Source organism: Gracilinanus agilis, chromosome 4 (assembly GCF_016433145.1).
Source record: "Gracilinanus agilis isolate LMUSP501 chromosome 4, AgileGrace, whole genome shotgun sequence".
NCBI classification, from domain to species: Eukaryota; Metazoa; Chordata; class Mammalia; order Didelphimorphia; family Didelphidae; genus Gracilinanus; species Gracilinanus agilis.
In genome coordinates, this window is record NC_058133.1 from 151,456,505 (window position 1) to 151,474,794 (window position 18,290).

General features: G+C 35.8%; 1 protein-coding gene across 1 annotated transcript in view; it reads right to left on the reverse strand.

The window, feature by feature from the left end:
* The window catches only part of TBCE (tubulin folding cofactor E), a 117,977-nt gene that overhangs the window by 34,594 nt on the left and 65,093 nt on the right, over nt 1-18,290 (reverse strand). The window contains exons 5-6 of the mRNA XM_044675902.1: nt 6,202-6,384; nt 2,509-2,597 (exon numbers count right to left, since the gene is read on the reverse strand). Of these exons, the coding sequence (XP_044531837.1) occupies nt 2,509-2,597; nt 6,202-6,384 (272 nt within the window). The remainder of the gene's footprint in view (nt 1-2,508; nt 2,598-6,201; nt 6,385-18,290) is intronic.

Here is an 18,290-nt window from a genome sequence, read left to right on the forward strand (position 1 = left end):
AATCAGTAGAAGAATTTATGAAATGTTGTGAGGAAGATTTATTTAGTAATTTATTTAGCAATAGTGTTGGACCTAGCAGGAAGGGCTGGAGGATTCCAAGATGGAATGAAGGAGCAGGAAGTAGGGCTTGTGCTCTGAGAGGGACTCCATTAGTGGTTGGCAAAAACTGTTGCTAGCCCTGGGAGATCTCAGAGTTAAGGAAACCCAGCATCCAGATTCCCTGGGATCCTGAGTGGTGGAAGCTTTCAGCAAGTAGACAAGACCTGCAGAGCTGCACCAAGTGGAGAAGGGGTTTTGGATCTGGTGGACGGCATCTCAAGCACACTCTCTCTACCTGGGTACCTTGGACCACCTTGGCTCTTGGCATCCTGTGATCATCCTTGGATAACCGTGAGCCCCAAAGCCACCCTCAGGCCCTTTAGCTGTGCTGGCCAAACCTGGCTGGAACCAGGTTTGAAGCAGCCTTCCCAGTGACTCCAGTACTGTTCCTTTGGACCCTGCCTGGCTTAGATCAATGAGATTAGAGTAGTCAAGTCCTCCCCTTGTCCCTGTGGTTTGCCCCTTAGGTTTTCAAGTGCAGAATCCCCTATCCCATCTTTTATTTAGTTACCCTCAATTAAATTATTAAAAACCTTTACCTTTGCCTGCTGGTTCCATAGACCCTGGCCTAGGGTGAGCTAGGTGACCGTTGGGGCCAACTGCCATTCCTGTGTTAAAACAGTGAACCTTGGTCTCCCTGTCCTGATTGGTCCTGACTCTCCTTCAACCCAGTGTGTGTACCCACAAACCATTTAGGTCAAATTTTAACATTCATGGTGCCCCATCTTTTACAGAAACCATGCCAGGATGGTAAAGACAAATAACTTGGAGAGACTTAAGAACTCTGATCAATGGGATGAACAACTACAATTTCAGAAGACTGATAATGAAGCACACATATCTCCAAATGACAGAAACATAATGTACCAAGGGTGTAGAATGAAACACTTGGACAAAATGAGACATCTAGATAAGAGCACTGTAAGAATTTGCTTTGTTTATCTGTTTGTTATAAGGGTTTTGTTTTTCTTTTTTCTAATATGGTAGAGTATATGAGTGAGAAACAGATTTTTTTAATGGAAAAAATATTAAATTAAAAGAAAACTGACCTGAAAAAACATAATTAAAGGATAATTTAAGAATAATTGGACTACCTGAAAATCATCATCCAATAAAATCCCTAGAAAATATATTTTTTAAAATCACAAAAGAAAATTGCCCCAAACTAAAAGAAACGAGACAAAATGAAAACATAAAGAATCTACAGGTCATTAGCTCAGTGGACAGAGCCTAGAGATAGGAGGTCCTGGGTTCAAACATGCCCTCAGATACTTCCTAGCTGTGTGAGTCCCTTGGGTCCACTTAACCCCAATTGCCTAGCCTTTACCACTTTTCTTCCATGAAATCAATATTAATAATACTGATTCTAAGACAGAAGGTAAAGGGCTTTTTTTAATCTGTAAGTCACCACCTAAATGAAATCTCATCTTTAACATACCCAGAGAACTTCCAAATTAGAGTGGGAAATATTAGTAAGTAGTCAAGCTAAAAGAGATCAAGTACCAAGGAAACACAATAAGGGTCAAAAAAGATTATACAGCAAACACTATGAAGAAAAAGAAAACTTAGAATACAAAATACCAAGAGGCAAAGGGAATAGACTCATAACTATGAATAATTTACCCTGCAAAGCAGAATGTAATCCTATAGGGAGAAAAATGAACCATAGAATAGTTCACGTAATAGATGTCTTCTAAACATTTCTGCTCGGAAAAAACCAGAATTGAATAGACTTTTATACATAAAAGTAGCAGGCATAAGAAACCTAAAAAAAAGAAAATATATTTGAACAATCTAAAAGGACTAAATGATGATGATGATCAAGTTCTTTTATCCCAACTGAAGGGGTGGGGTAAGAGGGGACCACTGTCCCTAAAGAATTTTTTGAGGATCAAAAAGGGAAGAAAAAAGCAAATTCTATACATGGGTACAATTTTGTTCTGTTTTGTTTTATTAAAGAAAAGAGATTAGAGAAAAGAATATACTGGAAAGAAATGAAGAAAAAGAAGGGAGACTTACAACTTCTCACTCATTACACACATCAAGAGAAAAATACACAAACACAAGAGGCTGGGGTAGAGCACCTACCAGCTGTAGTCTGATTTCAAAAGACTGGAATAAGAATCATATCTGACACTCCCCACAACAGCCAATCATGATTCACGTCTTCAGCACAACCACACTTACCTTTAAGCAGCAATGCTCAATGACTCCACCACTTTCTTCACCTGTGAAAGTTCCCAAACTTTCCAATTCTGAATCAGCCAACAGTCAGGAAAATTATCAATACTCTGCTACCTAGGCAACCAGAACAGTAGCACCTTTGACTAAACTGGTAAAAAATAATACATATGGGGAGAACAATAAACTTTTAGATTCCAGTCACAGATCACAAATGAAAAAGGATACTAGGACATGTTTGTGCAATTTCCCCTCTGCCACCAGCACAACTCACTGCAGAGCTCCAAACAGAGACGTCTTGCAACTTGTTCAGCTGACTGAATGAAAAACACAAGGATTACATGTACAAAATTAAAATAAAGTCAATGAGTATCATAGAACCTTAAATTCAAAGTCCTTTACTATTCTTCAACACAAAGGTGATTCCTCAAATTCAACTGCCATGTAATTATCTTACAAATCTGTAAACTGTCAGATTAAAAAAAAGGGGGGGGGAGGGAGAAGGGACACCACTACAGAAGGAAGAATATAAAAGGAACAGCACAATAACAGCAATAAGGGACTCTAACTCAGAAACAGGGAAACTAGGCAGCAAAAATGAGTAGACAGGATCTTAGTTCATGAAATTTAATAGGAAGTTTTTCTCTCTGCTATCAACATAAATACCATCCTAAAGTTAATACAATATCACTTGGGGCAGTTAGGTTGTTCAGTGGATTGAGAGCCAGGCCTAGAGATGGGGAGGTCCTGGGTTCAAATTTGACCTCAGATACTTCCTAGCTATGTGGCCCCGGGCAAGTCACTTAACCCCCACTGCCTAGACCTTGCTACTCTTCTGCCTTGGAACCAAAACACAGTATTAATTCTAAGATGGAAGGTAAGGGTTATTGGGGGGGGGGGGGGGAGGAAACAGGAGTATCACTGAGAATCATTAATATTACTTCAGTTTTCTCTTTGTAAATTCTTTTCCTTAGTCATCCAAACAAAAATTATTACTAGCACATGATGTCTTAAAGCATATATACAATATTTTAACATCATGATTTCTAAATTTTTTCTAACCTATGAAAGAATTACTTCTGACCTATTTAAGAAATTGACATAGATTCATGGTTGGTTGGCATGGTAAATTAGGATCTAGCCTTCAAATCAAGAATGAATAAAGAATTTATTATGCATTTACAATGTGAAAAGCATTGTGCTAAGCACTGGGGTTACAGACAGAAAAGGAAGAGAGTTTCTAGAACTTATATTTTCATGTGAGAAAAGAAACTTGTCAAGTGAAAAAAAATCTTTATGTCAAGTATCATCAATAAAAGTTTAACACATAAAAAACTACCATACAAATAAAAGATCAATAGCTGTTCCCCAATAGCTGTCACAAAGTATATAAACAAAGAAGTCTAAAAAGGAGATCTGACTTTAAGTATGTGCCTCTGACACCTGATGGCTGTGGACAAGTCACAGTACTCTGTGCAGTTCACAGTGCTCCCAAGTGAGGCCCAAAGCAGATTAAAATGTAGTTCCTATCTGACTTCAATGTGCTGACGTATTAATTAAAAAAAATAAATATATAAATTTAGTTTTCTAAGTCAATATGAGTCCTCAAGGATGCTTATGTACAGCTTAGTGGCCCCCATTTTTGAGTTTGATGCTACTGCCATAAGCAGCTCTCTGACTCTACTTCTCAACTTAAGGTTGCAGAAACAGTAACCACCTACAATGGCTGGAGTTGCCTCATACAGGAATTTATACGCAGGTGCAGTACCTATCTATTCAGGAGACCAGATACAACAACTTTTACTTTTCAGTTTATCTACAGAATCAGCCACTTTAATAAATAAAAATTCTAATGTGATATGCCCCAAATTTTCTATTGAAATGATACTCACAAAATGGGGTTATTATGTATAAACTACTACCCCTTTAAATCCACAGGAACACTTTTAAGAGTGATTACTGATACTTATGATTTGGAGGAAGAAGGAAAATAAGTATTCCTTTTTATGTATATTCAGTTTTTTAATATTATCAAACCACATGGTGTTCCCTGGAGGGATATCAAATTATTAATATAAAGTATGTCCCCTTTTGGATATAATACATTTAACATTCAGGGGCAGCTGGGTGGCTCAGTGGATTGAGAGCCAGGCCTAGAGACTGGAGGTCCTAGGTTCAAGTCCAGCCTCGGACACTTCCAGCTGTGTGACCTTGGGCAAGTCACTTGACCCCTATTGCCCACCCTTACCACTCCTGGGCCAAGGACAGTCCCTAGCCAGGATGAAAAAGGAGGAGGGTTGGGCGTGGGGCTAGCAACCCCACCCTGTAAAAACTACATCTGCTAAAGAAACTGCAACCTTAAAGTAGGGGCAGCTGGGCTAGCTCAGTGGATTGAGAGCCAGGCCTAGAGAGGAAAGGTCCTAGGTTCAAGTCCGGGCTCAGACACTTTCCCAGCTGGGTGACCCTGAGCGACTGTGTGACCCGTTGGCTACTGGTTGTGGCTCTATGCTCCTAGAATGGAGTCCCAGGATAAAAAAAAAAAACATTTAACATTTCACTTACATGAATAAAAAGGCAAAAAATTACAATTTCATCAAGAAATTTGTTCTTTTTAAATTTTTTTTAAGGTAGAGTCTCCATATAAGACACGAAGAATTAACTAATCCTGTGTACTTAGATTGGTCCACTCGAGTATAACTATTTCCATTTTAGAATATGCATGACATTATCACCATTATCTTTATAGTTAATAACTAGATAGCAAAGAATAATGAACTCCCTTGTTAGTACTCTTCTCCTCCCAATATATTATCTGCTTCCATGCTAGATCCCACACAATTCAGTGTAAGTTCTTAGACAGCAAACATTGTTTTTCATGTTTCTTGTTGAACAATAACATCTCTAGCAATTAACACAGGGTCTTGCATATAACAAGTATTTAATAAAAATGCTCACTGAATTAATCTAAAATCTAATCTCAGGAATGGCAGCTAGGGGCCATTTCTAAGATACCATCCTCAGGAACTCTGACACTTCTGGATGATATACTGAATGTTATTTGGTTAATCTGGTTATCTGGTTAATCAAAACTTGCAACACAGCCCTAAAGATTATCCTGTAGATCTAAGGATCCCAGTGACTAGTTCTATTTTCTATGGAATTTCCTTATAGAATTCCCATTTCATAAGTGAACTTTATTGTTTTTGCACAGAATCACACTGTACTTCAAACAGTTCTATAATCTTGCAGTTTAGGATAGGATTCAGGGAACTACCTGGCTCTACTGCCATGGTTGGCTTACTTTCCAAAAAAAATGAAAGACATTTTGGGGCAACTACATGGCTCAGTGGATAGAGAACCAAGCCTGAAGACAAAAGATTCTGATTTCAAATCTGGCCTCAGATATGTCCTACTTAAGTGGCCCTGAGCAAGTAGTCACTTAACCCCAATTGCCTAGCCCTTACACTCTTCTGCCCTGGAACTGATATTTAGTATTAATTCTAAAACAGAAAGTAAGGATTTTAGAAAAAAGGAATGACAATATATACATTGAAAAGGCAAAATATGGAAAACAAAAGCACAAAACTCTCAGCTCAAAGCAAGCATGTAAGAATAACAAGAAATAAAGAATGCAAACAACAAATATGGTATATATGTAACCATCACATTAGCCTTTGAGTGAGACATTTCAAACTTTTTGTTTCCTTCAATTCTCAGCTTTCTTATCAATAGTGCAAATAAAAGAACTGTCTAATCTCTCAGTCTTGCCCAAGATATGACAGACCAAATTAAAGACAAAATCCTGGGCTTTTGGAAGTCTTAGTACCATTGTGAATCAGTTAATATATTTAGGTTCTCAAGCTCATGCATTTAAAAGCATAATACCATAAAAATTCAATTCATAATATCAATTCCTCCTACCTTTGGAATTTTTTAATAGAATCAAACCCAACAGTTTCTACGGTTTTATTTCCAATTACAATCATCTCATTTCCATCTTCCTCTTTGGTATTTTCCAATCCATAGCGATTTTTAACTGCAGTGATAAAGTCCACTCCAAAATTTACTCGATTTGGACGGACAAAGGATCCTCCCTTGGGGTGCCTAAACAAGGATGCAAAAGAGTATATTCAAAGAATCCAAATGTCTGTAACATAAAACTTGGTAAGTTACAATAAATCAGAAAGCACAACTAGGGGAAATGACAGGAACCAATATGCCATAGTGGACAAAGCTCAATTCTAGGAGTTTGGAACTATAAATTCTTTCTGAGTTTTGAAACAGGATTGCCATGTGACTCTTGGTAAATTACTCCACCTGCATTTGGAAAAAAACCACTAGATACTTATTTCAATGGGAATGTTATTAAGCAATATTCAATTAGTGCCAGGCTTCTTAAAATATAGTACTCCCAGCTGTGTGACCCTGGGCAAGTCACTTGACCCCCATTGCCTACCCTTACCACTCTTCTGCCTTGGAACCAATACACAGTATTGACTCTAAGACAGAAGGTAAGGGTTTTTAAAAAATATATATATTATAGTACTGTAAAATGGTACAACAAGGTAAAATTATGAAAAATAACAATAATGAACAATTATACAATTTCACAAAGTACATTCCAATCCCTCCTCGTGTCAGTAGCACAAGTATATATCACTCAGTTTTTATAAATGAAGAAATAAAATCACCGAGAAGATAAGTATATGATCACAAAATAACACAACTATAATGAAGTATCTTTGAGTCAAATTTGTCAATTTATAAATCAATTCTACTACTGCATATTACTTTTAATTTTAAAACGCTTAGGAAGAGATTTTAAAAGACTTCTCACAATCAGTATAATGGGATGCTGAATGAGAATTCAGTGAGATTTTACTAATATTTATAAAAATATTAATTTTATATTATTAATATGACACAAAAATTTCTAATATAATACTAAACATTTCATGATTATCAAGGTGAAATTATGGAATAGTTGTGTTGAAGCAAAATATATATAAATCATATGAATTACCAAAACTGAGGTAAAGCCATGAGTCCCAAAGAAAAAGATTCCAATTTACCAGTTTCCATCTTCCAAAAACACCACAGTATTTTTTAAAAGAGGGAAAAAACAGCCTGATATCACAAAAACTGTCCATAAATTAACTTCCTTTTATGAAAATATTTTAAAAGAAAATTATTTGATTTTGAATTTTACTATTTTGCAACATTTTTGGCTGATATGATCCTGAAAATTATTATTAAAATGAAATGCTGTTATCTGTATGATGCCATTTTAGTTTTATCTTTTATCATTTTTTTCTTTTGGATTAATTCATTTGGGCATATTTTTAGTTAACAAATATAATCAGTTTTAAGATTTTTATTGGATGTTGCCAGACAAAAATGCAATTAAACATATTCTATTTCTTCTTCTGCCATGCTAAATTTTTAACTGATACATTCCATTAAAGTTCTAATCTAATGGATTGTCTTTGGTCAGTTAGTTTTGGTATAAAGAACCTTATTTTTTAATATTAAAAAATTCATTCAAATTCCTAATCCAATTACTATAATTTTCAACAGATATGTTACTAGTAACATATCTATTTTTTATTTTTTAATAATGTTTAAATTTTTAAATGTTTAAATGTTTAAATATAACAAACTTTTTACAGCATAAATGGTGAGGCTCTAAACTCACTTTATTCTAGTCTGCTCTCTAGTTTACCAAAAAATGTCTATACTGAGAAGGTATAACAGTTCTTTTCTTAGTGCTTATAAGTCTAACTTTTTTAATACATTTGATTCTATTTCTGGTAGTTCTAATAATTTCACTGATCCTATTTTTCTCTAATACTAGACAGTTATGGTAATTGCTTTTTAGTAATGTTTTGAAGTTTACAGGATAAATCCTACTTTATCAGCTGTTCTCCCTAAATTTTCCTTAATATTTTTGTCTACTCCCATTGCTTCTTTCTAAACAATTATTAATTTATTTTAAAGTCTTTTCTTTTTAAATTCTGAATTCCAAATCTTCTCTCTCCCTCTTGCCATCCCCACCCACTGAAATGTCACTTTACATGTAAAATCATACAAAACATATTTCCACATTAGCCATATTGTATAAAAAGGGAAGAAAATTATAGTTCTATTTGCACTCAATCTTTCTCTACAAGTAAATGGCATTTTTATATCATGAGTCCTTTGGAATTGTCTTGGATTACTAAATTGATCATCATTACAACATTGCTGTTACAAAGCACAATGATCTGGTTCTGCTCACTTCACTTTGCATCAATTCATCTAGTAGAGTTTGTTTTTTTTCCTGAAACCACACCTCTCATCATTTCTTATAGCACAATATCAATCACATTCATATGCTAAAACCGATAAGCATCTCTTCAATTTCCAATTCTTTGCTAACATTAAAAGAAATAGCTGCTATGAATATTTTTGTACATATAGGTCCTTCACCATTCCTTCCGATCTTTTTGGGTTAAAACCTCCTAGTGGGATTGCTTGAACAAAGGGTATATGCAGTTTTATAGACCTTTGGGTGTAGTTCCATATTGTTATCCAATGGTTCAAATGGTTATCCAATGCTTCAAATGGTTCACAACTCTATCAACAGTTTTTTAGTGTACTTTTTTCCTTCATCCCCTTCAACATTTGCCATTTCTGATAGATGTGAAGTGTACAGTACCTCAGAGTTGTTTTAACTAACATTTCTCTAATCAATAGTGATTAAAAGCATTTTTTTTAATATGGCTATAAATAGTTTTGATTTCTTCTTCTGAAAACTATCTGTTCATATCCTATCAATTGGAAAATGGCTCCTTTTTAAAAAATGTTTTATATAAATTTGACTTAGTTCCCTGCATATTTAAAAAATAAGGTTTTTATTGGAGAAACGAGGTAAATATTTTGCTATTGCCTCATTGTTTGTGGTACCTTTTATCAAAATGTAGTTTCCCTGATTATCTCTTTTAATTAAGCCAGTTTTTGCTTTTATTTTGTCTGAGATCATACTGCTGCCTTTTTTTTACTTCAAATGAAGCATAATAAATTTTACTTCAGCCCTTTATTTTATCTCTGTGTATGTGTTTCTGTTCAAATTGTATCTCTTTTAAACAATATATGTTTGGATTCTGGTTTCTAATCCATTCTGCTATCCATCTTCTGTTTTGGGGTTGTTGTTTTTTAACTCATACCTTCTGTTTTAGAATCAATACTAAGTGTCAGTTCCAAGGCAAAATAGTGGTAAGGGCCAGGCAATTGGGGTTAAGTGACTTGCCCAGGAAGTGTCTGAGGATAAATTTGAACCTAGGACCTCTCATCTTTAGGCCTGGCTCTCCATCTACTAAGCCAGTGATGGGCAAACTCCGGTCAGCAGGAGGGGGAGGGGGGACCTGAAATGTTCTACTCAGCCTCAGGACATTATTCCTAATCTGATGAATACAATGAGTAGGATACAATACAATGAAACTTCAAAAGAGTCGCCTTAGAAACAGACTGACAGATTGAGCATTTCCTTTCCTTTGGCCCCCTCTTTAAAAAGTTTGCCCATCACTGCACTAAGCCACTTAATTGCCCCCTCTATTTCTGTTTTATGGGTAAACTCATCCCACTTACAAGCAGTTATGATTACTTTGTATTTTTTCCATCCCATTATCTTCTGTTTCTTCCTCTCTCTCTCTTTTTATCCTGTCCCACTTCAAAAGTCTGCTTCACTTCTGACCACTGTCTCCTTTAATCTACCCTCTGTTTTATCATCCTCATCTGCACCCTCCTCACCCCATCTCTTAATCCCTTCTCCTCCTATTTCCCTATTGGTAAAATAGATTTCTATATCCAACTAAGTGTGTGTATATTCTTCCTCTATAAACAAATTCTAATGAATAGGGGTCAACCACCTCCCCCTCCTCCATTTCCCCACTCTATATAAAAGTTACTTCTTGCATGCCTCTTTTATGTGAGAAAATTTTCCCCATTCTACCTCTCCTTTTCCTTTCTCCCAGTCTCAACCCACTATCTCATGACTTGGTTTTTGGTGGGGGTTTTTTGGAGATCATCCCAACATAAGTGACTCACACTCCATGCCTTATATCTATGTAGATTCCTTTTAACTGCCCTAATAATGATAAAGTTCTTGGGAGTAAGTTTATCTGTTCATGTTTCTCCAGAGTCTTCAATTTTAAAGTTTCTGTTTAGCTTCTGCCAGGAAAACTTGAAAGTGTTCTATTGAATTAAAAATACACACACACACAAAATTATAGGCTTGTTTCCATCCCATCCCATTTTCCTCTAGGAGTTAAGCACCTTGATCATCTCCCTAGTCTCCCTCAAATCTCCTTTTTTCTTTATTCTTTATTCACTGTCTCCATCCTGGTTGGCTGCATGTCCTAATTTTCCTAATCCTTTAAACTATAAAAGATAACCTAATTTAACATCTTTAATCAGTTTATATTCATTATTTTATGGCTTTTTAGAACTATATCCTCTGAATGCAATCCTATTAGACAACCAGTATAATAATGATAAATTGTAACCATAGATTTAATAGAAGTAAAAAATCTCAATTGTTGATTGAACAATTGTTTATGAGAATCAATAAAAATCATATTGTGAGTAAAATAACAAAGAAAATCCTTTGAAATGCCTGTGTTTTTGTGATTCTGGTTCTCTTCCTATCTGTCAGATCATTCCTTTTCAGTCTCCCTAGTTTATCAATGATGCCTTATTTCCTATGCTTAGATGTGCCTCAGTAATCCATCCTGAGCCCTCATCTGATGTCCATATCTTATTTAAGTGATTTAGCTCCCACTGCTTCAATAATCATCTTTATGCAAATGATTCCCACATCTATAAATCTAGTCCTCATACTTCTCCTGAGCAACAGTTCTCCAAACATCAATAGGCTGCTGGACAATGACAGTTGGATGTTCTATGGACATCTCATATGTCATCCAAGATCTTACAGATCAGAACAGAAATCACCATCTGTCCTTAAAACTAGAGCTTTTCTCAATTTGTCTGGTAATACCAATATTCCAGGCAGACAATATCCCAATTTCAGGGCAATCTCCTATTCTTTCACTCTTCCTCATTCCCAAACAGTTGCCAAAACAGTTTAATTATTCTTCCATGATATTTACATCTGTCCTGTTTTCTCCAGAGCTCAACTACTATAATAGCTTAAGTAGTTTCTCGAATTTTTGGGCTCTGCAATCTATTTCCATGAAGCTAACAGATTGATATTGCTTAAGCATAATTTTGACAATGTCATTCCTTCTCCTCAAGAAGCTCTATTGCATCTAGAATAAAATACAAACTTATTTGTTTGGCATTTAAAGTAATTAACAATCTGGTTGCCAGAAATGTTTCTACACTAAATTCATATTACTATCTCCTAAGGAACTCCATGTCCTAGCCAAATTGGCCTTCTTCCTGTTCCTCACACAGAACATTTCAGTTCTTGCCCATGCCTTTACAGTAGCATATTATTTCCCCCTCAAGACCACCTTTTAGAATTCCTAACTCTATTTAGCTATTATTTTAGCTCAAGTGCCCTTTTCTACACAAATTTCTTTCATGTCCCCTCAGTTGTTAACACTCTCTCCACCTCGAAATTTATTATATTTCCTTTATATTATATATATACTTCTCTAAGTATCAAGGAATGAAGGCAATAGATGGTAGGAGTAATTTAACTTAGCAAGGATAGATAAAAGGACAAGAGACTTGGGAGGAGAGGACAGTACAGGGTAGCACTGGTTCAACAGGGGCTCAAGATAAGGAAGAGTAAAGGATATAGCTAGTACAAAGAACCAAGTGGTTAAAATATTGGAGGTCATGGGTAAGTACAAAGAATAGGGTTAGGAAAGATTTTGATCAGATAAAGGAGTTTCAGTGTTCATAATGTGTAATTAGATTTTTGAACCCCAGAGCTCTCTGTCCCAGCAGTCCATGTTCCTTCTCACATTACATGCTAAGGTAGGGAGGATATAAGTTTTGTGTAGCTCTGCCCTCGTACTCCCTTTTCTCCTGATCACAGCTGAGAGAGCTGGCTTTACTCAGGCTTTTACTTTTGTCCTTTCATTTCTTTTACTTCAAGCAATTATTAATAAATCTCATAAAAATATAATGCTTAGAGTTATTGGATATTAATTTTAATCTTATGATGAACAATAGAAGTTGGACACGTGGTTAATGGCAATATCGGGGTACATCATTTCGGCACATAGCTAAGGTGTGTTGGAGGAATAAATAGGTCATAGAAAAAGAGTTAACTGAGGAACTGGAAAGTTAAAGAAAGAATATCAACATGTGTGTCAGTGTCCCTTAGTATGAGAGCAGGAGTCTAGGGGAGAGAAAGACTAGGAGACAAGGACTGAATTCACTGAGGAAAAAAAAGGAGTTATCAGAATTCTGATTGAGTGATAAATACAGACTGAATGAATTTCAAAAATTCAATTCAGTGATAGGAGAGGAAGAGTCCATAAAGTGGCATTGGAGAATAAAATATATCACACCTTTCCTATACAATCAGTGGAGTTGGGAGATGGAGGACAGAGGGAATGGTGAATATGAGTGAAAGTAAAATCAGTGGTGGAATGGTTGGCCAGGGATGCCATATCATTGAGAATCAAGCCTCAGTATAAGAAGACAGAAGGAGTGAGAAAAGAAATAGTTTAAGATGAAACAAGTTTGTCATCTATAAAGTAGGCATTTTAGGGAGCAGAGTGGAAAGGGAACAAACTTGGAATTCTTTCAAAGAGCTTGCATAATTAGCCATTCTTGATGACAGAAGAAAATATTACATTCTGTTACTTGTACATACAATAACTTGCTCTTAACAGTTTTTTAAAAAGCCCTGATACATTTGTTTTCCCATCAAAAAACAAGAGGTAGAAAAACTGACAGATATGCTCTTGTAATAACTTCCAGAAACTATCATATTGAATTTGTCTTGATTCTCTAAAAGTGAGATTGTTGAAGTTCAAAAATTGGCCATCATCTCCTGCCCTCCTATTAGGGGCAGCTAGGTGGCTCAGTGGATTGAAAGTGAAGCCTAGACACGGGAAGTCCTGATTTCAAATTTGACTGCAAACACTTCCTAGCTGTGTGACCCTGAATAAATCATTTAATTCCCATCTATTAGCTCTTACCACCCTTTTGCCTTGTAACCAATACACAGTATTGATTCTATGATAGAAGGTAAGGGTCTTAAAAAAAATTACTATTTGTATTATCTTTAATTCAACATTGGTGCTTATTGGTATTGTGAAGGAGGATTCACTTGGCCACCAATATTTTTATTCCCTTTCTTCCCTACTCATTTGTTTCAGAATTTAATCAGACACACTTTGATATATTGGGTTTTTTTAAGTTAACATAATATATAATGGCCTCAGAAGTCCCCATGCTCTTCTCTTAAGTTTTATGAAGTTAAATGAAATTTAGGCTATAAACACAATTGCTCAGAAACCCTAGTTAAGAAAATCCCTAAAATGGAGGCATGAATTTGGCTCTCTGCCCCAATGTCAATTTATGTTTATCACTAGCTAATTAGCAGTAGGAAAGAACTGGAAACAAAGTGTATGCCTTAGAAATGGCTAAATTGCGGCACATAAATGTATTATAACATTACTGTGCTATAAGAAACACAGACTATAACAAATATGCAAAATCATGTATTTGCATGAAATGATATAATCTAAAGAAAGCAGAGCCAAGAAAACAACATATACAATAATTACAACAATATAAGTAGCAAGAATACTACTAAGCAATGAAGTAACTGTTCAAAATCTACAAAGAATAAGCTTGCCCAGACAATGAAAGGATATTTCTCCCCATCCTTTGTAGGAGGTAGGGGAGGGGGAGAATCCCTAGGGGTGTGTAACTGCATATATTATCAAATTCTTTCTATGTTCTGATTGATTTTGCTGAATTTTTTTCACTGTTCTTCCTCTTTTTCTTGTTTCTTTTTTTTAATAGTCTGTTATATAGAATGGCTCTCACAGAGAAGGAATGGGAGGAAAGGAATGCAGAAAGAAAATCAGGCAACATAAAAATTATATATGTGCATATATATGTATATCGATAATTCTAAGGCACAACTCAATTCTATCCTCTGACTTAAGTATCTTGACAGTCCAAAAGCATTCTCAAAGCTCATAAAGGAAGGTTTGTCCTTCTAATCTATAAATCCCAAGATGTCAGTCATGAAATCCTTAATTTAACTGTATTTCTTTCTATTTACTTTCATTTTTTAAAACAAACTTCCATTTCCTTAAGTCATTCAGCATTGTTGTCAGACTCAGGAAGAAAACCACCTTTTTTAAAGTCCTGGTATATTGTCTTGCTACTCAGGTCCCAAGCAGAGGAGTGGACTTGTGTGGCCCAGCCCCAAACTATGTCAGGTCTTAGGGAGTTTACCAAGAGAAAAACAAGCTCAGACACAAACAGCAGCAGTGTGGCTCAGATCCCAGGAGTAGGGCAGGGTATCAATTCAATTTCCAGCACATAATAAAGCCTACAGAGGAATAACCAGGGCAGAAATCTCAAATCAAAAGGAAACCTATAGTTCTGTCCCTCAGAACCAGTAGAGCTTTCCAGCTGGCTGAGAATAGCTAAGTCTAGTCCCAAACCCAGATCAGGAACATATGGAACTTAGAATAGGAGGGCAGCCAAAGAGCTTTAAAAGACTGTCTGCCTTTTGATCCAACCATACCACTGCTGGGTTTACATCCTAAAGAGATAATAGAAGAAAAGACTTGTACAAAAATATTTACAGCCACTATCTTTGTGGTGGCAAAAAATTGAAAAATGAGGGGACGCCCTTCAATTGTGGAATGGCAACAAATTGTGGTATCTGTTGGTGATGGAATACTATTGTGCTCAAAGGAATAATGAACTGGAGGAATTCCATGTGAACTGGAAGGACTTCAAGGAATTGATGCAAAGTGAAAGGAGCAGAACCAAGAGAACATTATACACAGAGACAGATCCACTGTGGTACAATCCAATGTAATGGACTTCTCTACTAGCAGCAATGCAATGATCCAGTGTTAAGATTAAAAATGATAAAGGCCAAGATTAAAAGGGAGAATAGTATTTTAATAAAAGCCATGCTGATAGAGACAAATCATTAGACCACTTGCCTGTAAGTATTCAAACTGCCGCCTCAGCCATTTTACCTTTCGTATCTCCCACACCCAGGTAGCTAAAGAGAGCGCCCATCCTCACTCCAGGAGTCTTATACCCTCTCTTACATCATCACACTTCCTGGCTGCCTCTATTTTTACAAGAGGAATATATGGGAAATGTAGTTCCAAGGTCCCCCACAGGTCCACGAACACTACTTTTAAATGGCACTTCCCCAATTCAAAACAAACACCAGGACAACTCTGAGGGACTTATGAGAAAGAACACTATCCACATTCAGAGGAAGAACTCTAGAATTAGAAACACAGAAGAAAACCAACCAACTGCTTGATTACATGAGTTGATAGGGATATAATTGGGGATATTGACTCTAAATGATCACCCTAGTGCAAATATCAATAACATGGAAATAGGAAATGGGGGGGAGGGAGAGAAAGAACATGAATCCTGTAACCATGGAAAAATATTCCAAATTAATTAAATAAAATTTTCTGTTAAAAAAAAAAGGATAGGAAGGCAGCAATCAGACACTGCCCTCATCACACTTCCAAAGGGAAGCACTGAAAACTGCAGTTCCCAAGCCAGAGATGTATCTGAGATCTTGAAACAATATTCAACAACTTCAAGAAAGCAGTAGGACCATAGTTTCCCACAGAAATGCAGAGAGCTCAACCCAAACATTGAGTCCAACATCAGGATGTAAGCTAGAGGGATGAGTATACAAAACAAAGAAAACCACCATAAAAAGATATTGTATTGGCAAGGATAATCAAAACACAAACCCAGAAGAGAATGGCTCCATAACATCTACAAGCAAATTCTCAAAGATAAACCACAAATTGAGCAAAAATTCAGTCAGAATTCCTGGAAGAGATGAAGCAAGAGTTTAAAAAAATGGTTTTTGTTGTTGTTGTTGTTGTTTTGTCAATGAAATGAGAGTGCTAGAGAAAAAAACTGGAAAAGGAACTGAAAGGTATTGGGCATATGAGTTACAAAAATCTTGTCTAAATCACAAAATTAGAATGGAGCAAACAAAAGGCAATGACTACATGAGACAAGAAGAAATATTAAAAACAAAGTTAATAAGTAAAAAAATAGAACAAAATACAAGATATTTCATTACCAAAACAACTGACCTAGAAACAAATAGAGGGGAAAAAAATTCAAGACTCATTGGACTACCTGAATCATGACCAAAACAATAGCCTAGACACATCATGTTTCAAACAATCTTAAAAGGAAACTGCCCAGATCTCACTGACACATACAGCAAAGTAGAAATAAAAGGAATATACTGGTCACCCTGTGAAAAAATTACAAAACAGAAAACTTCCAGGGAATATCACACCTAATCCAGGGCTTCTGGGTCAAAGAAAAAAATACCAAAATATGATTTTTGAAAAAGAAAAAAGTTCCAACACTAATGGAGAAATTTCAATCATCAGTGCAGAAGGAATCATACCTCAAGGTTCTTTTTTTTACACTAAGAACAAAGAAGTAATTCAATCCTGTCACTTAATGGAATATAACATAAATAAAAGGTAAAATGACTAAGAAGTATTAACCTATAAATTTTTGCCTAATTTACATGACTTGGTTTAAAAAAACTGAAAATTTCTTTTAGTTAGGGCTAAATTAATAAGAAGTGAAATTAATTACCTAAACCAGTAGTTCCCAAACTTTTTTGGCCTACTGCCCCCTTTCCAGAAAAATTACTTAGCGCTCCCTGTCACATACTACCACCGGCCCCTTACAGTTATTCACCGCCTCCAAATGCACCTGTGGCTATCACTGCCCCACCTGGATTGCTGCAGCACCCACCAAGAGGCGGTGGCACCCACTTTGAGAATCACTGACCTTAAACCATACTTCTCCTACATCCAAAGGTCAGAAGCAAAAAGCAGAAATCCTAGATAGCTGTTATTGGCATCAATGATTGTTTCATCAATACACTGTTTCAGGTAAACTTATAAGAACAGATACTTGATGTTAAATATGCTAATTATGGACTAAAGAATTTAGGGTACTAAAGCTCAATTTATATGAGGAGAGAAAAGATTTGAGGGGAAAAAAAGTCAAATAAAAATTAAACCTCAGACACTTATTAGCTGTGTAACCCTGGGCAAATCATTTAACTTCTGCTTGCCTCCGTGTCCTCATCAATAAAAGGGGAATAATAATAGCACCTCCCTCCCAGAGCTATTGTGAGGATCAAATGATATGATAACTGTAAAACGCACATTAAACTAGTACAATGCCTGGCACATAGTAAGCACTATTACTGAAATTATCATGACTTATGACAGAAAGGAAACTTAAGACATTTTCAAAGGAAACAAGTAAGCTTTATCTTAAGTAATGCAAACTCTTTACAACCATATGTGGGTCTGCATCAAATCACAAATAAGGAAATTCCTTTTTTGAATATTCAAGACCCTATTCTAGCCTCCTGAGCTTGACTGCCAATTCGTTTCATGGGTCGTCATGTACTCAACAAAAGTCTCAAGTGAATTAACTTGATATGTATAAATAGATAGATAGATAGATAGATAGATAGATAGATAGATAGATAGATAGATATGTTTGCTATACCGGTTGAGATAGTATGCTTTCAAGCCTAGACACTGACTTAAGAGAGTTAAGAAATATCTATAGTCAAATCATGAAAAAACTTAAATGGTACCTTTGTTCTGTATTGCCATGAAGCCAATTATCCAAATTCCCAATGAGAAAATATTCATCCATGTGTCAAAGAGGGTTCTTATCTCTGGGAAAATTCCTTAGAAATTCTGCTAAAACCTTAAGGGCAATCCCTTTTTTCTATGAAAAGGGTCAAATAAATTTTC